General features: G+C 40.6%; 1 protein-coding gene across 2 annotated transcripts in view; it reads left to right on the top strand.

Annotated features, from left to right (window-relative positions):
- CPNE4 (copine 4) overlaps positions 1 to 26,669 on the top strand; it is a 433,799-nt gene that overhangs the window by 367,687 nt on the left and 39,443 nt on the right. For both annotated transcript variants that reach the window (XM_072651321.1, XM_072651322.1), the window contains exon 8: positions 11,182 to 11,280. In XM_072651321.1, coding sequence (XP_072507422.1) covers positions 11,182 to 11,280 — 99 coding nt within the window. The remainder of the gene's footprint in view (positions 1 to 11,181; positions 11,281 to 26,669) is intronic.

The raw sequence follows: 26,669 nt of genomic DNA, 5'->3' as shown, positions 1-26,669 counted from the left end.
AGAACTTTAGGGTCATTAAAAACCCTGGACAATGTTCCAAAGATAATCTGACTTACTTTGCTCTTTCTATGAAATTCTAGGCTCAATTCATTGTCCATCTAATGAACTAGATTATAAAATGGCCATTCAATTGCATATCTTAATCTTAAAGAATAGGCATTCTTCATTGATTTAGTTTTTCCTGTAGAGATAGTTAAGTCAAACACAGGTACACAGTCTAATTTTTATACTTTCTTCTTATTCTGCCAATAACAAGTTGATTGTCCTACTCTATATGACACCTAATTCAGAAATGATTTCACATATCAGTAATCAATTTGTTTTTCTTTCTGTTAGAAAATATCATGTTTTCTTATATGAAATATACCTCCCAACTCTCCTTTTAAACAATGATTCATGGAGCTTCTTTGTCATCCACAAGCCTTTTAACTCCTCTCACTGTTTGTTTATTCCATGTTTTCCATCAAATTTTCTCTCTCAGGCAGGGAGTGCTAGAAAGGAATGCTAGAGAGAGTGAAGGGATTGCCCTAAAGGGTCAGAGTGAGCCAAGGATGAAGCTTATCCAGAATATCACTCAAAAAAATGGATCCTGGGAATTTCTAAACCTTAGAAGAACAGGAAAATACTCTCTTCTAATCATTAGAATAACCCCTCTGCCTTTTGGATGACAGAGCTTTCTTTTTATAATTGAACACTTAGAATTTGGGTGAAGTCCAAAGAGAGATTGATTTCACATTTACATTTTATTTTGCAGAAGTCCTCCCAGTTCAGTCACCTGTCAGTCACCAAATCAAACAGTGACGTGGCATTCATTTTAGGGCTTTAAAGTAACTGAAGAGGGAGGATCACACTGGACCACTGTCGATCTCGTCTGATAGTGAAGAAAGCTGGGATACGTTACACAGAATCCACCCTTTTCACTCTCTTCAGAGTTCAGGGAAGATTCAGTTTTCATAAAACACAGCAACATGTGAATTTTCAAAGATGTAGATGAGAATTTTAAATCCTCTCAGGCTTATCTAAACTCCAGTCACAAATCTCCAAAAACAAAACAAAACTTTTCCTTTTCTTTGGACATTACATTGTGAAATCTCTCTCTCTCTCTCTCTCTCTCCCCCTCCCCCCTCTCCTCCCCTCTTCTCCCCTCTCTTCCTCCCCTTTCTCTCCCCCCTCTTCCTCTCTCCCTTTCTTCCTCTCATCCTCTCCTTCTCTCCCTCCTCTCCACTTCTTCCCTCTCTTTCCCTCACAGCTATGATCCAGAAATGATGAAATGTGTGCATTGGAAGGCTAATACCAATATACTCTCACTCTCTTCATTGACATTATTGATATAGTCTAATGATAAGTATCCCATCTAAGACTTCCTTTACTGGTTTGAATGGAAATTACCCTTAAGAAAGAATGATAGCACTTGCATAGGATTTTGTAATGATTTCTGGGGCAAGTCTCCATCTGTTCTGTTCTTGTAAAGTTCCTTGAACAAGGGACAAAGCTTTTTATTCTAGGATTAGCAAGAAAGCTTACGCTGCAGATACTCTGGGGAGAAGTAACACACTGACATAAACTTATACATTTTACAGAGTAGGTGACATTTGTCACTAGAAGACAAGGGTTTGACTCTCTGTTCAAACACTTCCTGGTTCAATGCCCTTAGGCAAATAAATTATTCTCTCTGTGACTATTTGCTTGTAAAAGGGGACAGAAATACGTTCACTGGCTAATTCACTGGGTTATTGTGAGGAAAGTGCTTTGTAAACCACAAACTGTCGTGATTCTCATAGCCTAGGTACACAATGATTGAAATGTCGTAGTTCCATAGAAGCAGAGCTGGAGGGGACAGGAAGAATCTTCGTGTCCAGAGGTTCTTCACTTGAGATCCATAGGTTCCCAAGAGGCCACAGACAGATTTCAGGGGATCAATGACTTGAATGGGGAAAAGATATCTTTATTTTTACTAACCTTTGTTTCCTTCCCACTCCAGTGTACTTTCTTTTATACATTTAACAGAACTCTGAGAAGGGGTCTCATATTTTCCCTAATATTTCTCATTTCTCTTCAATAGTCTTCCAGTGAAATATGGAAATATATTTAATATGATTGTACATGTATAACCTATCAGATTGCTTGCCATCCTGGGAAGTGGGGGTGGAGAAGGAAGGAGAAAAAAAGTCTGTAACTAAAAATCTTATAAACGTGAATGCTAAAAACTAAAAAAAAAAAGTTTTCCAGTGAGAGGCAGAGTTGTATTATGGATAGAGAGCTGACCTTGGATGGAAGAAAACCTGGGTTCAAGTTCCACCTTTGACACATCCTGTCTGTGTTATTTAGCCTCTCAGCAACTCAGGCTACTCTCCAATAATACAATTTACACAGCAGTTGCTGATCTGCATTAATAGATGGAATTTCCTCACTGAGAGTTCTCAGTACTGATGAAATCAGATTCAGGGTGGGAAAGAAGTATTTCGGAGGCATTTGTATCGCTTTGAATCATAGAATACTAAATCTCCAAAATACTGAAGTTACTGATTACCAAAAACTAATCAGTCTTTTGACAAATATTTATTAAGCACCTATTACATGTCATGCACTGTCAATGGATACAGAATTCATGGAGACAGTAGGTAGGTGTAAGCTAGCTGTGATAGATAGATAGTTGATGATAAACTGCATTTCACTGTGATTGGTTTCCTTTTTAATCCTATGTAATTTATTTTATCTTATGCATTTAAAAGCATTATTCTAAGAAGGAACCCATAGGCTTCATCAGACAGCCAAAAGTATCCATGACAGAAAAAAAAAGATTAAGAACCTCTTATCTGGATTTAGGAAACAGAGGCTTACTTTAAGATGACTAGGGGATACCTTACTATTGCTCCCTGCAGCGAAAGGAATTAGAAAGAAATACTGTGTTTTACCAGAGTTTTCCACCACAAATATTCATTGCTAATATTAGAGGCAATATGGTTTGGTAGATAGAAAACAAGTAAACAAGATAATAGCATGTAGTACGGCACTCAGTGTTCTCTCAGCCACTCAGGAGTCTCTTCTACAAACATGTATTTAAATAATAAAATTTAAAGAGCTAGAAGCAAGGGCACCTTCTGCAAACCCCATCTTTCAAAGGCTGAAACTGAGTATCAAAGAGGTTAAGTGGCAGTCTTCCTTTTGAAGATCTAAAGCAACTTTCAAGAGAAAAGCCAGAAGGAAAAGAAGAAAGGGTCATGTCTCAAGATACTGAATTTGTTTCTACTTTGTAGGCACAGTGATTTGGTGTTTGCCTGGTGTTAGTGAATTCACTTGGTATGATGAGACCCTGGTAATTTATAGCTTCAAATAAAGAACAGGAAGGTCAACCATGGGCAGACTACATTACAATAACACCCATTTTTAGAGTGCTTTAAGCTCTACAAAACACCTTCTTCCCAGGAAGGATGGCAGCTACCTTCAAGTAGGACTGCACTTTATACCAATTCCATTGCATTTGGCATTCTCCTCCCAATTAAAAATGCCTTCTCTCTACTTGTATTTATTATATGCGTACATGTTGCTCCCGCATAGAATGGGAAGCACCTTAAGGCCAGGGACTTCATTTTTGTCTCAGTATCTCTTAGCACTTAGCTCAGTGCCTGGCCCATGGTAGGTACTTGATCAATGTTCATGGTTACCACCAGACTCCTCCCCGGTCACCTTCCTCTTCTCTGGAGGTGGAGAAGTGCATGACCACTCCCTTTAGTTCCCCTCCATAACTCTACCATTCCCCAGGCCAGTATCTGGTGACGTTTGGCCCTGGTCTCCAATAAACTCTAGCTCCAGGAGCCTATTTCTCCACTTTCACTTGGGGCAGTAGACAGGCAGGAAGCTAAAGGTATAGGATTTGAGGTCAGGGAACTTGAGTTCAAAGCCTAGCTCTGCCTCTTGGATGATCTCAAGCATCTGCAAAATGAAAGGGTTGGACAGCTTCCAATGTCCCTTCCAGCTTGGATCATGTGATGGAGAAAGAGTGTTGTACATGTAGAAAGGAGAGAGTTCAAGGATCTTGATGGATGGAAGAGAGAGACCATGTGGGGAAAAAAGACAAGAGCTCTCTAGAATGAAGGTGATAGAAAGTACATCAGTAATGTGTAATTATCATGACCAAGCAGAGTTCCATAGAAGAGTTTCCAATATGGGGATGCTGTTTGCTGAAAACATTAGTGATATTAATGCCTTCCATTCTTCTAAGCTCCAAGTCCAGTATCCCCGAGAGATGAGAAAACTAGGTCCAATATATAAAATAAAGTTAAAGAGCCAGTGGACATGGTAGAAAACTCAGAAATACTGAAATTAATCTTAGGGTCACAAGACAATTTGTTCTTCCCTAAATTTTGAGTATGGATATCATTATCAACTGAAAAGCTTTGCTTTGTTTTATGCACTTAAAGACACTCAAATGCAATCATGGATAGCAGCTAGGTGGCACCACAGTGTGTAGAGCACCAGCCTGAAGTCAGGAACCCTCATTTCCCTGAGTTCAAATCTGGTTTCAGATACTTATTAGTTGTGTGATCCTGGGCAAGTCATTTAACCTTTTTTGCCTCAGTTTCCTCATCTTCAAAATGAGCTGCAGAAAGAAATGGCAAATAACTCCAGTATCTCTACCAAGAAAACTCTAAATGGAGTGGTTAAGGGTCTGACACAACTAAAAAACTGACTGAGCTGTGATCACATCTTGTCCACAACCAGAACTTAAAATTTTGATTCCAATTTCATCCAGTGATTCAGAATTCCCTGTATCAGATTATTAATAATCCACTGGGTTTTTTAAACTCTAAGGTGGGTCATATAAATGTTGTTATCTCCATCTTACAGATGAAGAAGCTGAGGCTGGGGAGATGGGGCTCTATGGGAAGTTTAAGGGTCTTGGGTGCGGTCACACAGTAAATGTCAGAGCAGAGACTTGAACTCAGGGCTTCATACTCAAGACCAGTCCTCTTGTGTCTCTCCTCCCACCCCACCCCCACCATGCTCTCAGCCTCTAGCAAGGATTAGAGGTTCCCAAAAGCTTCTCTCTGCTGGTCTCCAGGTTTTCCAAGCTAATATTTAACTCTTTTTTCTGATTCCCCCTTATTGATTGAAGCTGTGAGCCTTGTCTCATTCTTTCCAAGTGAGAAATGAACAATTTCACGGGCTCCTGGATGCCTTTCTCTAGCCACAGGGCTGTCTAGTGGCGCTCTGTACCGTCAAAGGTGACTGCTTTGTTTGTTTGCTGCCCAAACTTCTCCTTCCTTTGGGACCTGCTCAGGAAAGGTCAACACAAAATTCTGCATCTGATATGCTGAGAAATTCCAGGCTCTTTAAGGATCAAAGATCACCCAAAGAGCTGAGCTTTCTTACAGAAATCATCGGCCAGAACCAATGCCAGCCCAGGTTATCTCTCCCTTCTAAGAGGTGTTGGATTTGGTCTGCATCAATCGGGCAATCAAGTACAGTTGTTTGATTTGACCTGCCAGGAATTGTGCTAAGCAGGTATTGGGCTAAGGGTTGGAGATACAAAGAAAGGTAAAAATAGTCCCAGGTCTCAAGAGCTTTTACTCTAGTGAGGGAAACAACATGTCAGCCAACAAACATGTATTAAGCATTATGTGCCAGGTGAACAGCTAAATGGTGCCATGCTTGGAAGTTGGGAAGACTCATCTTCCTGAGTTCAAATCTGCCTCAGACACTTCTTAACTGTGTGACCCTGGGTAAGTCACTTCATCTTTTTGCCTCAGTTTCCTCATCCATAAAATTGGAATAATAATAGCATCTCCTCCTCAAATTTATTGTGAGGATCAAATGAGGTATAAAGTGCTTAGCCCATAGTAAGTGCAATATAAATGTTAGTTATCATTCTTTTTATTAATATGGAATGGTCAATGGAACCATTTTGTAAAGGACTTTGTGTGCCAGAGGAGATTCTACCTCATTCTAATAGGGAATCAGTAGACCTTCTTAAGAATGTAAGAAACATGAGCAGGTCTGTGCTTTAGGAACATCACTTTGTTGGCTCTGTGGAGGGTGGATTGGAGAGACAAAATGCAGAGGTCAATTAGAAGACTGTTAGATCGGTCCATAAAGAGGTTATCAGAGTCAGAACTAAAGTGGATTGTATGATTGGAGAGACAAGGATGTTCAAAATTGTCTTTGCATGTAATTAGAGAACAAATAAAATATTGCTAAAATTCAACAAAAATAAGAGGAGAGATGAGAAATGACAAGGGTTATTTAGAGGTGGCAGGACTCCCAACATGGAATGATGTTTCCTTTCTTTGAATGGGAGAGGTCCAGGCTTCTAAGTGAGGGCATTCATAGAGTTGTACATGGGAAAGGGCTCAAAAATAATTAACAAGCAGGGAGATCATAAGATCACAGGTCCAGAGTTGTAAGGGGCCTTGGAGATCATTTAATCCAATCTCCCCATTTTACAGAGGAGGAATCTGAAAAGCACTTGCCCCAAATCATCCAGGTCCTAAGTGTCCAAGGAAGGATATGAACCCCAACTCTTCTGACTGGAGAGCCAACATTCCTTCTACTGTTAACCCCTTTCTCTGTTAACAGATATGGTCCTTTTCCAGTAGATTACAGTCAAAGACTGGAAATACCAACACAGACAGACATCAGGCTCCCCAAATAAATGCTAAACATCTCCCATAGCTGAGTACAAGTGTTATAAATTCTCATCAGATATCAAACGACATTAAATTTAATTTGAATCATTTCTTGCTTTTTTTTTTGCTTTTTATTTATATCATGGCCATACTCATTTTCCAATAACTGCCCTTTATAGAACTCTCCTTTATAGAACAAAAATTAAAGAGTTATACAAAACAGACCAATACTGCCAATGTGTCTGAGAAGTTGTATCATATCTGGAGTCCATACTCTCCTACTTCTCTGCTGAGCAGATGGAAGGATTTTTTTTTTATCAGTTTTCTGGCATCAAAAGTGATCCTGGTATTTAGTATCATTACTAATGCTCCTTAACATTGTTTTATCAGGAGCTCCTGGAAAAAAAGGAAGGTAGTAGTCAGAGAATGTATTCTTCAAGGAAGACTCACCAACGAAATCATGGCAGTGAATTGATACATAAGAGCTAGAGGACTGTGGGGCAGGTTTCATTGTATTCATTATCTGTCTTCCCTTGGTTCTTCATCACTCTGAATCAGTTCGTACACATCTTCCTGTGTTCTCTGAATTCCTCATATGTAGTATATCTAACTAGGCAATAGGATCCCACAACAATCATACCCCACAAGTTATTCAACAATTTCCTAATCAATAGATCCCTACTTTGTTTCCAGTTTCTGGCTATTGAAAGAAAATGCGAGGGGCATGGACCAGAGCAAGTGAAAGAACAGTATAAGTAAATCATCCCATATTGAATCTGCAGATGAGCAGAGGACGAAGGGCATATTGCAATGAAGAGGATGGAGCCTATTCAGCAGACGAAATGTATTAGCCCTTGATTCTAATTAATCAAGGAAGGCTGCACGGGGTTTAGGGAGTGGGAAGATGGTGAGTAGAGATTAGGAACTGCTCTTAGGAAAGGGATGAGAGTGCTTGCTTATGTTTCTAACCTTTAACACCTTGAGATAGATCTTGTTTGAGAGAATTGACCAGGGAGGTGTTGCAGTGGGGTGGGGAGTGGTGATGTGTGTGTGCCAGACAGCTGCTTGGAGCTCAGAGGACTCAGAAACTCTCATCGTTCCCATGCGAAACTTCTACATTTTTAAAAAGTCACTCTGAGATGGGGAATGGGAAGGCGAGTGGAAGCGAAGGAAGGATAGAAGAAACTTCTTGGTAATAAATGGACATGATCCCTTGTAAGGCAGTCTATGTCTTGTCTCTCAATTTATCCAAAGCGTTTTTTCTAAAGGGCCAAGTCATCGACTGGTGTTAATGTTCATTGTGAAAAATGAGACTGCCTTCCCCCACTACTCTAAGTGGAGAAACTTATTTTTGCTGACAGATGACCTCGGCTTGTAGCTAGCATGGCTGGAGAGATGATCTGGGAGTCCTGGGTCCAAGTCTTCTGATACATACTGGCTGTGTGGTTCTGGGTAAATCATGTAACCTCCCCATGCTTCAGTGAACTCCCTAAGATTATAGAGTTTAAAGTAGGGGCTCATCCATATTGGTAGAAAGATTTCACGCACTGAGAATTTCCTATGCCAAAGAAATCATAATTCTGTTTAACAAAGTCCTCTGCTAAGCAGTTCTGGCATGCATTTTGACATGTATGTTTTCAGCCTTAAATCTTGATTGAATTTAGTTACTTTCTCTTTCCAATAGGTTGCTTAAGATTGTAAGGGATTTCCTTCCTTCAGATTTTCCGTTAGCTGTGATGGGATTTCCTAGGATAATAGAAAACTAGAGCTATGTATTGTCTTAAAGATTATCTAGTCCAATCCCCTCATTTTTTGAAGAGGAAACCAAGGCTTAGAGATGTTTAGTCATTTGTCTAAGCTAACAATAGCTACCTACTAATAGCAGCTACCTACTATTTACATAAGCACCTTAAAGTGTGGAAAGCACTTCACAAATATTATCTCTTTTGAGTTTCCTAACAATCCTGGGAGGTAGCTGCTATTATTACCCTAATTTTACAGGTGAGGAAACTGAGGAAGACAGATTCGGTGACTTGCCCAGGATCATCCAGCTGGTAATAGGAGTCTGAGATTAGATTCAAACGTGGGTCTTCCTGACTCCAGGTATCCATTGTGCTACCTAACTGCCTATTAATAGAATGAATTAGTGCAGAACTGAGCCTAGAACCTTGGCTGGTTCTCTTCCCTTACTGCCTGTTGGCTTGTCGTACTGTTCATCAGATTTATTCATGATCCACCTCTCTATTTCTGTTTCCTTTACCTCCTCTTTTCAACTGATCAATTACTCAGCAAACATTTAAGCGTCTGCTATGTGCCAGGGACTGTGCTAAGTTCTGCCGAATGGAAAATCCTCCCTGCTCTCCGAGAATGGAGAGACAGCACATATACATGTATGCATATTCCGACTATATGCGGAAGAAATCCAGCACTGCCTAAAATGATCTTTTCTTCACCTTTAGACTTTGCATAGCACTTTTAACTTTATTATATTCTTTTCAGTTTACATATATATGCATATATGTGTGTGTATATGTATATATACATATATTGTGTGTATATATACATATATTTATATCTATGTATGTATATATGTATGTATGTATGTATGTATGTATGTATATCTCACATCCCCCAGACTGGATTCTAAGTTTCATGAAAGCAGGAACAATTTCTAATTTCTAGATCCATAATACAACGGATAGACTTCTTGAAGCTAGGAGGACTCCGATCCAAGACCTACTCAAAACACACACTAACTGTGTGGCCACAGTTGATCAGTGTCTCAGGGCCCCCCAGCTCTTAGTTACAGATGAGTTCCTAATCTGTGTCAATGGAAGCTGGGTCCCCAAACTGCTTACACCACAGTTCTGTACAAAAGAGGAGGGCGATTCCTGTAGTTATCTAGCTATCAAAGTTAGATTGTTCTTCCTCTGGGTAATCTAAGCCTAAATTCACAGACCCAGCCTTTGAGGCAGGAATACTTCTCATTCACAATAATGAGACTTGTATACTTTCAAAGAATCTGGCTGACCCTGAAGGATATGAACCCAAGAGCAAGTTCAACCTTACTTTGATTACATTACAGTTATTTACTGCTCTGAAGGTTTGTGACTCTTTTTTCCTACTTACAAATCGTTGGCTAGATTACTGCCTAAGCATCCTCTCAAGACTTCCAGAAGTGCCCTTCCTACGTCAGGGTGTGAGGCAAGGGAATTTCTGAAAGAAGTGGGTTGGATAGGGCAAAAGTTGGGTTTAGGGGCCCCCAGAATGAAACTGACACCATTGCTGTGAACAAGACTATTGGGAGGGAAGGACATTTCCGTATCTCCCCAGATGGACCATGTTGGATCTTGCCCCATTAGCATGACCTAAATGTTTAGCTACGCAGACAGATCTGCAAGTTCTTCAGTGTGGGGCCTCCCAGATCCCAGCCCCTCTGGATCTTTCCCTCACTTCCATGTCTTTCCAAAAATCCTATATAGAACATTTACCAGAGGTCTTCCTTTAGTTCTTATGGGGTTCATTTTCTCCAGTGATGCGTCAACTGGTCCCAATTGTCCTGGGATAAAGTTCAAACTTTTAAAAGTGTCAACCGTTCAATAAATATGGGTAAGTTCTTTTTTTAAATGGTGATTTTTCAAATCCTCAGATCCTTTTGCCACCATTGTGGAGGACACAGAAGAGGCCACACAGATTAAGGGCCATTTTATATTTTTATCCATTCTGAGATGCCATCAGAACCATGATGGATGTGTGCACCCAGGGCAAGTGCAACAAAGCATGCCTGGAGTGGAGAGGAGAGTAGGGACTTAGCTTTACAGAGAGGAGATAGCAATCTCATGGCAATAACACCAGGTTGCTGCTGTTTTAAGTAACTTCCTTCTGTTGAAGTGATAAATAGCGTTGTTTCCAAGCTGCTCTTGCTTGGTACCCTGGGGCAAAGCTCTGATCACTCTACCTTAGTTATACCTCTGCCTGTCTTGGCCAAAACCATTTATCACCTGGTGTCTAGTTTCCCTGCTGATGAGTATCTCCGTGACCTGTGTACAACAAACAAATCAGCAGAATTGTGCGTGTGTTAAGTGTCCCTGTTTATGTGTTTCATATCCCGTAATCATTTCTATTGGGTGTTGCCTTCTTCAGCCTTCAAAATAACCTGCAAAGTTGGTGTTATATATTAGAGTGGAAAGAACACTGGCTCTGAGGTCGAAAACAACTCTTTTTACCTCCCTGGGTTTCGGTTTCTTCATCTGTAAAATGGGAGGGAAGGTTGAACTAGTGGCCTCTGAATTCCCTCCAGATTCCCAGCCTATGATCCTTTGATTTCCTGTGGAAGCCAAAGCCTGGAGACTGTTTCTGATTGTTCTGGCCAACTGAGGGTCTTTGCCTCTAGTATTCCTGCCTTGAGGTATTCTCTCCTCCCAGCCCTGACACCATTTGTTTGTTCTTTCTTCCTCCTCCTACTTCTTGGAGCATTTGGCCTTTTCCCAAGTCCACATGATCTTCCACTGAGAGAGGCCACCTTCTAAAGGTCACTCATTCTCTTCTCTTGCAGTGCATCGTCTGGGACTGGGACTCCAACGGAAAGCATGACTTCATTGGAGAATTTACCTCGACGTTCAAGGAGATGAGAGGAGCAATGGAAGGCAAGCAAGTAAGAAATGAGGGGTGGGGGACTCCTGCTTTGTTTCGTTCCTAAGCATTCCCTCTGAACCTGAACAATGTTCATTGTTGGACCCTGGCATTCTGAGTGGCTTTGTTCAGGCTTCTTCTCACAGCCTTCCTTTGCAGAGAGGGACAAGTCATCACAGAGCTGGATATCGATAGGACAAGGCTATATGGCTTTATCTGTGGGCAGACTCTCTTCGGCCAGGCAAATCAGAACCTTTCTATAGCTTACAATCCTTGGGAGTCACCTGAAGCTCATTAAATCAAATACCCATGGTCACAGCTAATAGGGGTCAGAGGTGGGACTTGAACTCAGGTCTTCCTTATTCCAAGTCCAGTGGATAGAGTGCTCTGTAGACAACAATAGGATGGCACAGGGAATGGGGACCTGGAATGTCACTGGTATAGAGAACACATAATGAAGGAATCCCTTCTACCAATGCAAGTTGCTATTGGCTCTGAAATTTGGAGGTATTTATCTGTGACATTAAGAGAACTGGGCAGCTTCATGGCATAGTGGATATAGGAGTGGGCTTGGAGTGAGGAAGAAGCATCTTCTTGAGTTCAAATCTAGCCTCAGTCTAGTAGCTGTGTGACCCTGGGCAAGTTATCTAATTCTTTACCTCAGTTTCCTCATCTATAAAGTGATCTGGAGAAGGAAATGACAAACCACTCCAGGATCTTTGCCAAGGAAACCCCCAAAATGGGGTCACAAAGAGTTAGACATAACTGAAATGACCAAGCAACACCAACTAAGAGATTACATGACTTGCCGAGGGCCATAAAGCTAAAATGTGTCAGGGGCAGAACTTGAACCTAAATCTTTCTGACTTTAAAGCTCTCTCTCTATACCATCACTACCATCTTGCTGCTCAGGCAAAAATATACAAGGGAATATAATTGTGTCAAATGAAGCAGTATGATGGGATGAAAAGAGTATCAACAAAAGATGGTTTAGAAGATTGGCTTTGCCTTCCCTCTTCCTCATCTTTTCCTCTTTTCTCACTTCTGCTACCTGATTCTTAGCTATCATGCATCAAGCATGATACCTCATCCTACTTCAGGTGAACAGTAAAAGAGGGGAAAAGGGGGTGGTGGACATGAAAGTCTATTAGATTTCTGATATTGGTGAAAAGCTTATTGGGGAGAAAGTTGCAGCCAATTAAATAAAATGACTCCTGTTAGCTCATATCAGTAAGCGCACCTGTTAAGGGTCTTCAGGATGTAAAATTCACATATTACTCTCTCCCCAATCAGCAAACATTTCTATTAACCCCTGATGATTGCGTGCTTGCAAGGTTGGTGTAAGCTTGGCATATCACCAGGACATTCTTAATTAAGGACTACTAGAGTAGACCCCACAGGGAAGTCCCTCCCAAATTAAGATGCTCACTATCTCAGCCCCCAAAGAGACCACCTCCTCCAACTTCTATTTGAGCAGAAACTGTACTGTGTGAGGCATAATCTCACGTCCTTGTGCAAGTTAAATATTCACATTAGGAACAGTCATATCTTCGATGTGTTTAACACTTTTGCACCCAGAAATCCCAATGGTTTACCATTACACCTTTGGTGCCAAACACTTTATATACATTATTTCACTGGGTCCTTACAAGAGATACTGTGAAAACTTCCTGGATCCACTCTCAGAGAAGCTGGATTTGAATCTTCCTAATTCTGCAATTTATACTACCTGACCTGGGGCACGTCACTTCACTTTGTGCCGGTGCTCAGTCTCTTCACTTGGAAAATGAAAAGTTGGATAAAATGATCCCTAAATCTTAAGAGGACCAAAAAATGAGCCCCATGAGGTCGATAGCACTTTGTCATCATTTTACAGCTGAGGAAACTCATCAGCTGGGTTAAGTGATTGGTCCAGCCTCAAACCCACATTTTCTGATTCCAGTCTAATATTCTTTGTACTACCTTTCACTGTCTACTACCTAATATTATCATTATACCAATGCAGAGAGGCAGGTAGTTGGCATTTCTTGATGAGGAGACAAAAGTTCAGAGGGATTGTGACTTCTCCAAAGTACATAATAAGTTAATCATAGGAAGAAACTAGACCTGAATTCTCCTGCTACCTAATACATGCTTTCTCCACCACAATGAAGGATATATCATTGTTCAAACACTCAACTGGTAGATAAAAAGTAAGAGAACATAGTCTATCTCTTACTTAACATTTTATTGTGGGGTTTTATGTATACATCTATATCAAAACAGTCCCTCCAGAAGGACCTGAGCTCAGACCTCAGCTTTGCAATGCATCCCTGGTTTACACCCTTAGAAAATCCATTTTTTCCCTCTGATCTCAGTTTTCCTATCTGTAAAATGGGATAGTTGTGATAAGACTAGATGTTTTTGAAGGTGCACATGTTACAGAGGAAAAAGTGATGAATTTAGACTCAGAGGGTGTCAAGAGACAGGGTGCTGGGATGTGGTAGATAGTCAGCCTTAGAGTCTGAGTTTAAGTTCCCCCCACCTGAACCCCAGACACATATTGGCTGTGTGACCCTGGACAAGTCACTTAACTTTTCAGTGCCTCAGACATCTGTAAGATTATAGAACAGTTGTTGATCTGCATTGGTAGAGGGGAAGCATCCCCTGGAAACATCCTACAGCAATTAAATCACAGGTCTTGACCAAATAAAATAATAGAATGAAAGCACTGGAATAGATGACTTCTAAGTTGCCTCCCACCTCTCAAACCTACTATCCAGCTTCATCCTTCAGATCCAATCAAAGACTAAAAGAGAAAACTTGTCATAAAGGTGAGACCTTAGGAAGTTGCCCCCAGAATAATCATACCAATGTTGGTAAGGAGCAATGAACTAGCAGGCCTGGTGCTGGCCAAAGCCCCTAGAAATTCAGGGACAGACGATTTCACAAGAATTCACTAGGGCATCTCCTAACTAGGCAGGAGCTGTTGCCATTAGTAGTGGAGGAAAATCAGTCTCTCTGTTGTTTTAACCTCTGTCATAATTAAGACTTGAGCATCCAAGTCAGGGCTGTAAGTAAGGACCAAAGAAGTCCTAGAAACAAAGTGTGATTGGACAGCAGCAGGTTCAAATTAAAAGTAGAGAGGTCATTTCTGTGCCCTACCTATTTAAAGCCATCTCCAGTGACCCAGCATGGTGAAAACCAATGCTTCATGGAGGTGGTCCAAGGCTTTCTCCTTAGATCAAATCTAAAGTCAAGATGTGATCAGACTGAGTGAGAAAACTGATCCTACATAGATCTGATCATCACATCATTCTAAGCCAGCTTTTCCAAGACTTAGAAACCTCAAGATTTGTTTGATCTGGTCTTTGGCAGTCCCCATGATAGATGGTGTCAGTTATAAGACATACCCTCCATGGAGGACTGACTTCCTGACATGGAAAATGCACGGGAACCCCAAATAAAAGTCCCCAAGGTATGCTTGCAACAGTAACTGGGCTAGGGACTCCAAAGTTGAATGGGAGTTAATTCTCCCCCAAAACAATGGAAAGACAGACTACCCCAGAGCAGACCATGGGGAGTTAACAGATAAACAGTGGTGTCTGTTACTGCCTTGAGTTAAAAAGTGGTCAGAGATTTCTGAGCTGGATAGAACTGGAAATCATCCAGTTCATTTTTAAAATTTGAGAGTAGGGAACTGTGACCCAGAATGGTTTGCTCAAGGCTATGTAACTCAACCCAAGTCACAGAACATTTATTAAATGTCTTCCATTTTATACTGATGCATCTAAGTGGCACTCTGGATAGAGAACAAGATTTGGAGTCTGGAAGAACTGCGTTCAAATCCTGCCACAGATGCTAGCTGTGTGACACTGGGCCAGTCACTTAAGCTGTTTTTGCCTCAGTTTCCTCATCTGTAAAATGAGGATAATAATAGCACCTATCTCCCAGGGTTATTGTGAAGCTCAAATAGGTTAGAATATAAAGAGAAGTCTGTAAAACTTAAAGTGCTAGGTAAATGTTAGTTATTATTATTGTATGATCCTATAATATTATTATTATTATCCTAGGAGGATATTTAAAATAAAAATGTTATATCTCAGCTAAATGCCTCCCTCCCCTCAAAAAAAAAAACAACAGTGTTTAATTTAATGAAGTTTAATCTAAAGATTAGGACAGCTGGGTGGCATAATGGATACACACCTCACCTGGAGTCAGGTGAGTTCAAATGTGACCTCAGACACTTACTAGTTGTGTGACCCTGGGCAAATCACTTCACCCTGTTTGCCTCAGTTCCTCATCCATAAAATGAGCTGGGAAATGAAATCACAAGCCACTCCAGTATCTTTGCCAAGAAAACTCCAAATAGGGTCATGAAGAGTCAGACACAACTGAAAAAATGACTCAAGTACAACAAAATCTCAAGATAACTCTCCAAGAATTCTCTGGTCCACTTAATGGAAATATGCCCTGAAATACTTTTACGCATGACTGTCTTGGTAACTGACTAAATTGTACAGCCCCCACACTGTGGACATCTGATATATTCACAACATGGGGACTCTTTACTCACTGGTTTGTTTTATTTATTTTTGCTTTGGGAAGTGGGGCATGAAGTCAAAATGAAACTCTCCTTGCTAAATGGCTTCTGTGGAGGCTGGATTTGACTTTGCCTTAATTGGAATTTAGAAAATGAGCTTCTCCCAACTTCCCTGCTGGCTGTCCTCTGTTCAAAGGGCAAAAAGAAGAAACCTGTCACTCTCTATCCTGTAGTTATGTTTGAACCCCTGACACCATCCAGGGAGCACTGGGAATAGCAATGGACCCAGAGGTGACTTCAAGGGATGGATGGATGTGTGTGTGTGTGGGGGGGGGGGTTGAAATCTTTCTTCCTAGCCCCTCAGTTGAAAGTTTCAGAGAGACAGGTTTAGGTTTGCGTTAAGAGAAAAGCTCCTAATGGAGCTGTCCACAAGTTGAGTGCTGCATGAGAAGGGTGTGGAATCCCTCTCACTGGGAAGTCTACACTAAAAGACCTGGGTGACCTTTTGTTGGGAATCATAGATTAAGAGCAGGAAGGAACCTCAAAACATCAGACAACCCAACCACCTCATTTTGAAAGTAAGCAAAGTGAGGCTCAGTGGATTGCCAAGGGTCACATCATTAGTATCAGAGGCAAGATTATGATCCAACGTTTTCCTGACTCCAAGGTCAGCACTTTAACCGCTATATCTGGATATTGTAGAAGAGATTCTTGGTCAGTGGCAGGCTGGGGTAACTGGCTGCTGAGGTGCTTCCTCTCTCTGAGATCCTCTGATTCACGATTTTTACCCACACCAGCCAATTTGGAGTTAAAACTCTCACAAAATAAATGTTTGGATTGTTTTTTTCCTGAGAAATAAAGATCAGGATGCCTATAGTCTATCTTCCAGAGCTGAATTGTCAACAACCTTCTGTGAGTGATTATGTAATTGGTGTTTTGGCATACCCATTATGGGAGAAAAAAGGTGAAATGGACACATCAGAGAATCCCAAAACATTGAGAAAGGGAAGTGTAGTTTAATTGCGTCAGTACTGAATTGGGAACTTGAGGAGTGAGATAGTCAATTCTGACCCCTCTGTGTGAACCTGAGGAAGAAACTTGAATGTTTGATGCCTCAGCTTCCCCATTTACAATATTTTTTAAAAGCATAAGTATGCAGTTTATCAGACTACAGGTTTAATCACAAATTAAAATGACTGTCAAATATTCTACATAGAATCTTCTAGTCTTCACTTTATTGAAGAAAATAAGGGTCCTTGTTACATTATTGATCAAGGTCACAAATATTTTAATGTGCTAAACCAAAATTGAATATATTTTAGATGAAAGCATGCATTTTCATTGTCTTTGTAACAGAGAAGCATAATAATGTTATAGCTCACATTAATGATAAATCCTAGGGCAAATATCCCCATTTTACAAATAATACAATTGAAGTTATTTCCTGCTAGGAAGGGAGGGAGGGAGGAAGGAAGGAATCAATCATTTATTAAGCACCTATTATAGCCAGGCACTGTTTACAACAAGTGCTTTACAAATATTATCTCATTTAATTCTCACAACAACCCTGGAAAGTAGGTGCTGTTATTATCCCTATATCAGAGTTGAGAAACTGAAGCAGAAGTGGCACGCCCAGAGTTAATAAGTGTCTGAGATCACATTTGAACTCAGGACTTCTTCACTCCAAACCCAGCCCTCTCTCCACTTGGCTACCTAGATGCTAATCTATCTCATAAACTAGTCAGTAAAAGTGTTGGAACTCAAACCCACATCATCTGACTCCAAGACCATGTCTTTTCCCATCATGTTATATTACCAAATAGAACACAGCATGATCAGGGGAAAAATATCAGAGTTCCCACACTCAATTTGGGGTTGAGGGATTTCCATATACAGAACCAGCTCCACTCAGGATCCCAAGTAAGCCAACTTTTGAAGTCTTCTCATCTGTACTTTGGACCAACTGTGCAACTTGGGGCCGAGAGAGGGAGAATGAGGAATATTAAAGCTGGCACAGAAGGACTTAATCATTTTATATATGAGAAATTTGGTGTGCCCAGAGCTAATGACCTGAGGCTGTCAGCTAAATCCTTGGTTCAGATTCTCCAATCCTAATTCCAACAGAAGTTGAAGCATCAGATCAGTTTTCCTCCATGTGTTAGCAACAGCAAAGTTCTAACAAACAAGGAAATACTCTGGAAGAAGGTATGGATTGTGTATTGTGAACTCAAAAAACTGCTGCCATCCAACCATTTCTTTTTTTAATTAAATTTTATTTTTTAATCCACAAAAACCTACTTTATCTCCTTCCCATCCCTCCCCTACCAGTGAAAATGAAAGAAGAATAAAATCTCTATTACAGACATGTATCATCAAGCAAAAAATCCCCAGTTCGTCATGTACTTCAATCCGTACTCTGAATCCATCATTTCTTGGGATGTGGGTAGCATATTTTCTCACGAACCATTTAGAATGATGGCTAGTCATTGCTCTGATCAGAGTTCCTGAGTCTTTCAAAGTTGTTTGTCTTTATACTGTCATTATGGTTCTTCTGGTTACACTTACTTGACTGAATCAGCTCATTCAAGTCTTCATGTAGTTTCTTTGAAACCATCTTCCTCATCATTTTTTATAGCACAATAGCATCCTGTCATATTCCTGTACCATAACTGTCCAGCCATTCCTCAGTTGATTGGTACCACTTTACTTTCCAATTATGTGCTACCACAAAAAATTGATATTTTTGTATATATGGGTCCTTTTCCCCTGTCACTGATCATTTTGAGGAATGGATCCAGTAGCCATATCACTGGGCCAAAGGGCATGAAGATTTTAATAGCTTTTGGGCCATAGCTACAAATTACTTTCCAGAATGGCCAGAGAAGTTAACAGCCCCACCAAAAATTCATTATTGTACCTGATTCCACAGAGTCCCTCCAGCATTTGTAATTTTCTGCTTTTGTAAACTTTACCAATATGATGAGTGTGGGCTAGAACTTAAGTCTTTTTACTTTAAATCTCCAATTATTAGTGATTTAGAGCATTTTTATATGTATGTTGGTAGCTTAGATTTCTTCCTCTGAAAACTGCCTATTCATAATTTTTGACTATTTATCATTTGGGGACATCTAACCATTTCTAGAGGTTTTGGCAAGCCTAGGTAATATACAGGAGATGCTGCCAACTTTAAAAGGGGGTTGGTATATAAGTTTCAGTTGTTGATTGTCATTTTGTTTGATGGAGTTCAGATAGAAATGAATGAGTGAATGTGAATAAATGAAGCACTTATTAAGCTCTTACTATGTACAAAGTACTAGAAATACAAATAGAAAAGTTAAGTCATTTCCTGCTCTCAAGGAGCTTATACTCTAACGATGAGGACAGGACATGTGGAAGGTTTCTGTTGCAAGTCAGATAGAAAGGTCCCATGGTCCTCAAATACAAGAACAAAGCAGATGTTACTGCCTCCTTTTAAATATCATTTCCACTGATAAAGTGGTATCAGTTTTTGTTATCAAACTATTTGACAGTGTCAGTGACTTGAGTGAAAAGAGCTTTCTCTTCAAGGGCTTCAGCAGAAGAAACCAGTAACCTGCTGCAGTAACCAGACTGCATCTTCACAGAGGACTATGGTTGAGGATGTGGGGCTGGAAGCATTGCTTCTCCCAAGGATCTTGGGTTTAGGGTCTTGGCCTGTCTGAGGTTGGAGAGGAGATGGTAGTGAAGTGGAAGTGATGACTCAGAAATGTCCTGAGACCAATAGTTGTAATTCCAGGGGGCTTCCTTTCTCATAGACTAAGTGCTCCCTCTAATCCAACTGCCTCACTTTACAGACGAGCAAACCACATTCAGGAGAGGGCAAGTTACGTGGGATATGAATGCAGACCTGTCTCCCAGGCCTCTAAGTCTTCTTTCCTCTGTTACTCATATCATTTCATGTTTTATGGACAAGATAATTGATGAAGTATTAGGTTATAATGTTGTTGTCATGACTATTGTAGCAGGGATGGTCAGGAGAACTTGGAATTTCCTTAGAGTAGTTGTCTGAGTCCAGCCATCTGCTCCCTCCTAAACTGCTTGGCCTTAAACTGAGACTGCGATGACTTGAAAGGAATAGCTGCCTCATGCCCAATCTTCATAATCCTTTAATAAAAACTGGAAACATTAACTCATCAGTAACTTCCATCTTGCCCAATACAAAGAAATTGAGAGTGATAGTTATTATGGGATATGATAAAAAGTTGACATGCCACATTTTAGAAGCTGCCCTTTGCAGTTATAGAATTCCTAAGACATTTGTTTCATCATTACTTTGCTGTTGCTTGTCCTTTGTTCTCGGAGAGGACCAATGACATTAGGAGGGCGATGTCTTGACTTGAAAGTGAACTGGATTTAAGTGAGGCAGGGCTGAGCAAAGTCATCAGCCTCACGGTCTCCTCCAGAGTCATCTCAGTCAAGTGGCAAGACGTAGCAGGAGGGCTGATTGAAGAAGAGGTACTTAGATAATGGTTGTGAGATCTGGACCATTTCTCAGGGCATTTGAGATTCTTGGAATCCAGACTGGCACATTTTTACACTGGGTGAATTTGGGAAATTCTCTTATCAAGTTCTGGTCACCTGAAGTTCTTTGTTAAGAAACTAATCATAGAGTAAAAGCCTGGAGAGCTCTCTGAAAGCAAGGCAAATGAAAGCATCTGCCCTTACTGTAGACAAACTGGGATCTTTGACTTAGGGGGAGGCATTTCCTGATCTAAGTTTTTGTTTTTTGTTTAACTTAAGCTTTGTTAAATGGATATGGCTATGGTCGACCAAAATGGTCTATAAGGTTCCTTCCAACTATGAGGTTCTATTAAAATCCTACAAAAATATTACTGAATTTGGAAAGGAAAAGTACAGGATTTTGCTCCCTATAATCATTTAAAGCTTTGGGCAACATTGGAATAGAGGTAAAGGTGGGGTATTGGTACTGGAAGCTTCCCTATTAGTCCTAGGCACCACAATTCTTTGGTTACTAAGGATTAAAGCATGTCATTCTTGACACCTCACTGGCCCCCACCTCACATACCCAATCTATTTTCTTTTTTCCCAAAATTTATTAATTTGTTTTCAGTTTTCAATAATCACTTCCATAAGTTTTAAATTTTTTCCCTCTCCCTCCCCAAGACAGCACAGACTCTTACATGGGCTCTATAATACATTTCTATTAAACACATTTTCACATTAGTCATGTTGCATAGAATTGGTTGGTTGGTTGGTTGTTTTTCTTCATCTTCAAAGAGAACCAAAATGACATCACCATTGTAAAGTGAAATTTCAGTGTGCCCAACTGTGGCTGACCAGAAAAATACAGGCTTGGAATGCTCTACCACAGGTTGGGCACAGATAGTCTGTTTGAAAATTTGGGGTGGATATTCCAAATTGGCACATCCTGCATTTACTTTATGCTGTCTCAATTCTGCTTTGCTCAAAAAGCACAGCACCTTTTCTTATGGGAGCAGGAATGGACAAAGAAGTGGGCAGCTCTCAGATATTTGGTGTATAGCACTGCATTTGCTTATCTGGGTCAAAACACTCACAAACACCAAGACTGGTTAGATGAAAATGATGGGGAAATTCAGAAGCTCCTAAATGAAAAACGTGAACTCCACAGGATTTACCAGCAGGATAGTTCATCCACCTCTAAGAAGGCAGCATTTAATTCCATCAAAAGCAAAGCACAAGCAAAGCTTAGAGAGATGCAGGATTCCTGGCTCAGTAAGAAAGTAGATGAAATTCAGTTTTATGCTGACAGTAACAATCCAAAGCACTTTTATGATTCCCTGAAAGCTATTTATGAACCAAAAGGTGCATCACAACTACTCAGTGCTGATGGAGCCACACTGATTAGTGATAAGGACATGATCCTAGAGAGATGGACTGAACACTTCCATAGTGTTGTCAACAGACCATCATCAATCAATGCTGAGCCCACTGACCATTTACCTCAGGTTGAAGTCAATCCCTTCTTAGCTAAACTTCCAACTGAAGAAGAGGTTTTGAGGGCCATTAGGCTCCTTCCATATGGCAAAGCACCTGGAGCTGATTCTATTCAGATGAGATTTACAAGGCAGGGGGACCATTGCTCATACATAAGCTGACTGAAATTTTCCAGGTTATTCCCCCAGGAGTTCAAGGATGCCTCCATTGTCTATCTCCATAATGGTAAAGGGAATAGATTGTCCTGCGACAATCACAGGGGTATCTCTCTCTTAGTCACTGCTGGCAAATAGAAGAATTAAAACAAATGGGAGAAACCATAAGAAAAACAAAACAAAATATAACAAGAAAAAATAGTCTGCTTCATTCTACATTCCGACTCCATAGTTCATTCTCTGGATATGGATGGCATTTTGCATCATGAGTCCTTTGGACATGTTTTAGGTCCTTGCATTGCTGTGAAGGGCTAAGTCTATCAGAAACAGTCCTTGCACACTGTGGCTGTTACTGTGTGCAGTGTTCTCCTGGTTCTGCTCATTTCCCTCAAAATCAGTTCATATAAATCTTTCCAGGTTTTTCTGAAGTCCAATTATTCTTAGTTTCTTACAGCACAATAGTATTCCATTACATTCATATACCACAACTTGTTAAGTCATTCCCCAACTGATAGACATGCCCTCACTTTCCAGTTCTTGGTCACCACAAAAAGAGCTGCTATAAATATTATTGTACATGTGGGTCCTTTTCTCATTTTTATGATCTCTTTGGGATACAGCCCTAGAAGCGGCATTGCTGAGTCAAAGGGTACCAATCTATTCAAGTCTAGCTATTTCTGCCTCCACAGTGTCTCTCCTCTGTACCCCCTCCTCTGCGCTCAAACAGCACTATTTCACTTACCCAAATTCTTGTAAAATCATGTAATTAATCCCCTGCCTCCCATTTCTCCCCACTGCAATTCAATAATCACTCAGATGCCAACTGATAATTTCTAAAGTTAAAGTCTGACCACATTACTCCCTCTACTCAGTAAATTATTTTTGTTCAGTTGTTTTCAGTTGTGTCTGACTCCATGACCCTATTTGGGGTTTTCTTGGCAGAGATACTGGAGTGGTTTGCCATTTTTTTCTCCAGATCATTTCTCAGATGAGGAACTGAAGCAAATAGGGTTAAGTGACTTGCCCAAGGTCACACAGCTAGTAAATATATGAGGTCACATTTGAATTGCAGAAGATGAATCTTCCTGACTGCAGTCTGTGCACTATGGCGCCCCCTCATGGCCCTACTCAGTAAATCATAATGTTCTCCCTATTACCTTCAGAATCAAATACAAAACACTCTCTTTGTCCTTCAAAGCTCTTTACAACCTGGAGTCTTCTACTTTGCAGTCTTCTTATACTTTACTCTCCTTTCTGCGCTCTGAGATCCAGCTACACCGGCCTTCTTGCTGTTGGGGCAGCTCAGAATTACACCTAAGTTTAAATCAAGCCTCAGATATTTACTAACTTTGTGACCCTGGGCAAGTCACTTAACCTGGTTTGCCTCAGTTTCCTCATCTGTAAAGTAAGAGTACTCCCTCCTAGAGTTATTGTGATGATAAAATGAGATAACAGTCATAAAATGCTTAGCCCAGCGTAAATGTTAACTCTTGTTGACCTTGCTGTTACTTGCACATAACACCCCTTCTCCCATTCCCATGCCTCTGTGGCCCCTGACCTTTATGTCTGGAGTTCTCTTCCTCCTCATCTCCACTTTTAATTTTCCCTGACCTCCTTCCAGACTCAGCTTTGGCAGGAGGTCTCCTCCAGGCTCACAAGTTGCCAGAGACTTCTCCTCTGAGATTACCTTCCATCATTTAGTCATATCCCTGGTTGTTTTCATTCATTGGAATGTCCCCTCAGAAGCAGGGATTGTTTTGGCCTCTCTCTGTATCGATAGCACTGGGCATGCCTGACACATAGTATGCAGTGAATAAGTGAGAGTCCCTGTGAGCTTGAAATGAAGAAGGTCCAGGTTTCAATCCTGCCTATGATATTCATAAGCTGTGTGACCTCGAGCAAGACACTTGTCCTCAGCAAGCCTCAATTTTTCCATCTACAAATTGGAAATAAATAACATCTTCCCCACAGGGTCCTTGTAAGGATCACATGAAGTAATATGTGTCAAGCACCATAAAAAATGGGAACTATTTTATTAATAGCTATTAATAAACTATTCGTTTTATATATATATATATATATATATATATATATATATATATATATATATATATATATATATACAATTAGTAAATAAGTTATTAATAAAATCCTTCCAGGGATCTATCCGTATGGGTTCTCCCTCCCCTGAAAGACCTCAGGCCCTCTATGACGTTGCAGAAGGTCTTTCTATGAGTAGCCAGACTAAGGATAACCTCCTTGAATTTAGCTAGGTCCTACTGAGTAAGTATTTGAAGCTTTTCTAGATTGAAAGGACCTTGAGACTTTTCCCTTTGCTGACATAGCCTTCTGGAACTAGGGGCCACCTTCACATCATGGTGAGGAATCTGAGGAGAATTTCAGAAGGAACTTGGAAATGCCCTCACCAACTACAGTGCCACACATATTGGCTGTTAGTCATTTTAGTCGTGTTTGACTCTTCTCAACCCCTTTTGAGGTTTTCTTGATAGAAGCAACAGAGTGGTTTGCTATTTTCTTCTCCAGCTCATTTTACAGATGAGGAAACAGGGTGAAGTGACTTGCCCAAGGGTCACACAGCTAGTAAATGTCTGAGACAAGATTTGAGCTCAGGGAGATGAGTCTTCCTGATTCCAGGATGAACAGTTTATCCACTGCCCATCATGCATCTAGTAGGTGCTTAATACGCCTATTGAGTGAATGAGTGAAATGCCTCACTGTATTCTGCTTGTCACCTACTTAGAAATTAGAAGGGCAGTCATTCCTTCCTGCACATAATTTCCTTGTCCCTTCCCTTCCCTCCCTCCACCTCTCCCTCTGCCCATGACAAATCACATTCCTTCTATGTCATTAACATTGTTGGGGTCAAGATAGTCACCCTGTGGCTATTTTATACAATGTTGATTTGGGATTTTTCCTGGAGCCAACCTGGCTGACCTACATTTTGCTGGTAATTGTCTTGTGTCATTGTTTAGAAAAAGGCTAGAATTCTCATTACCAGCAAACAGAGTTGAAGGTCCATAGAGCAATCTGAGCATGGACTCAGGGAAGAAAATGTATGCCCATGAGGAGGCCACTGTTCCCCAGAGCTCAGAGGGGTGTCTCTGTTCACAGTCATCAGAGAATCATTAGATTCTGGACCTAGAGGTCTTTGGGTTCAATATGCTCATTTTATGGATAAGAAAAGACAGGCCAGAGCAGGGTAAGAGGTCTGCCCAAAGTCACAAAAGTAGCCAGCATCCAAGGTAGAGTTTCAGCCCAGCTCCTCTGACTGGCACCAGTGTCTTCTCTACCATATCATAGGAACTTTCCATTCTTACCACTCATTAAGAGAGAGTTGGCTCATAGCTCTTAGACCAATCTGCTTCTTGAGAACCAATACGGGCCATGTACCACTTCTTTTCCCAGTTTTAATTAATTTATGTTTGATAACGGTGACAACAAACTACATTTAAATGGAACTTTATGGTTATAAGACATCTTATTTTTGTTATCTCAGCTGAACTTTGTAAAGAAAACATTGTAAGACAGGTCATACTAGTATTTTAACTCCATACTTGACAGATGATGAAACTGAGGTTCAGAGAGTTTGGCCTGAGGTTCACACAGCCTAAAAAGGCATCAAGGCAGGACCTAAGCCTAGGTCTTGGAACACTTAAGTCTAGTATATCATGTCCCTCTATAATATTTATTTATTTATTTCATTATTATAATAATGGCTAGCATGCATAAAGTGCTTTAGGATTCACAAAGTCCTTTACAAATATCTCCTTTTATCCTTACAACAAAGCTGAGAAGTAGGTGCTATTATCTCCATCTTAAAGATAGACACTAAGGCACAGAGAGGGTAATTATGACTTGGAAACCATCACCATAATAAAGTCATCAAAAGCAGCACCATCTTTCTCATTCCTTTTTAATAGGGTGTTGGATAATGACAAGTAGATGACAAAGATGATATGTGAGATTTTTGTTTTGAATATACATGATACGTCTTCAATAAACAGTTGACTGGTGGATTGATTAGGTAATGACTGATCATGTCCCACCAAGGTGCCCATAGGATGAAAGCTTTGGGAGAGCTGATGCCTTTGTGTAATATCCCCCAGACCACATCTTACCTACCCTATTTTCTATCACCATCTGCCTATCCCTATCGCTATGTCAGGTCAAGGGCCTCAGACACTTAGTAGTTGTATCACCTTGGACAAGTCACTTAACATTTGTCTGCCTCAATTTCCTCAACTGTAAAATGGAGATAACTGAAATGCCAACTCCCAGTTGTTGTGAGGATCAATTGAGATATCTGTGAAATACTTAGCATGGTGCCTCACGCAGTTTTCTTCCTTCTTTCCTTGTTAATGAGCATTAGTTTATCAGTTACTGAGTCAGTGTGCTAGGCTTTAGAAATACCAAAAAAAAAGAAAAAAAGAACAAGGCAAAAGATAGTCCCACATCTCAAAGTCTCCTAGGACAGACTACGTGCAAACAATAATGTGCTTCCAAGACACATAAAGGCCAAACTGGAGTCAATCCACAGAGGAAAGATACCAGCATTAAGGGAATTGGTAACGGCTTCTTGTAGAAGGTGGGATTTTAGCTGAGACTTGAAGGAATTCAGGGAAGACAGGAGGCAGAGATGATATATAAGAGAATTACAGGCAAGGGGAACAGCTGGTGCAAAAGCCCAGAGTAGGGAGGTGAATGAAATGTGTGAGGACGAGGAGGCCAGTGTCAGCA

This window comes from Notamacropus eugenii, chromosome 3, assembly GCF_028372415.1.
Source record: "Notamacropus eugenii isolate mMacEug1 chromosome 3, mMacEug1.pri_v2, whole genome shotgun sequence".
In the NCBI taxonomy this organism is placed as follows: Eukaryota; Metazoa; Chordata; class Mammalia; order Diprotodontia; family Macropodidae; genus Notamacropus; species Notamacropus eugenii.
The sequence above is the reverse complement of the archived record's forward strand: the minus strand, read 5'-3'. Positions and strand labels throughout refer to the sequence as shown.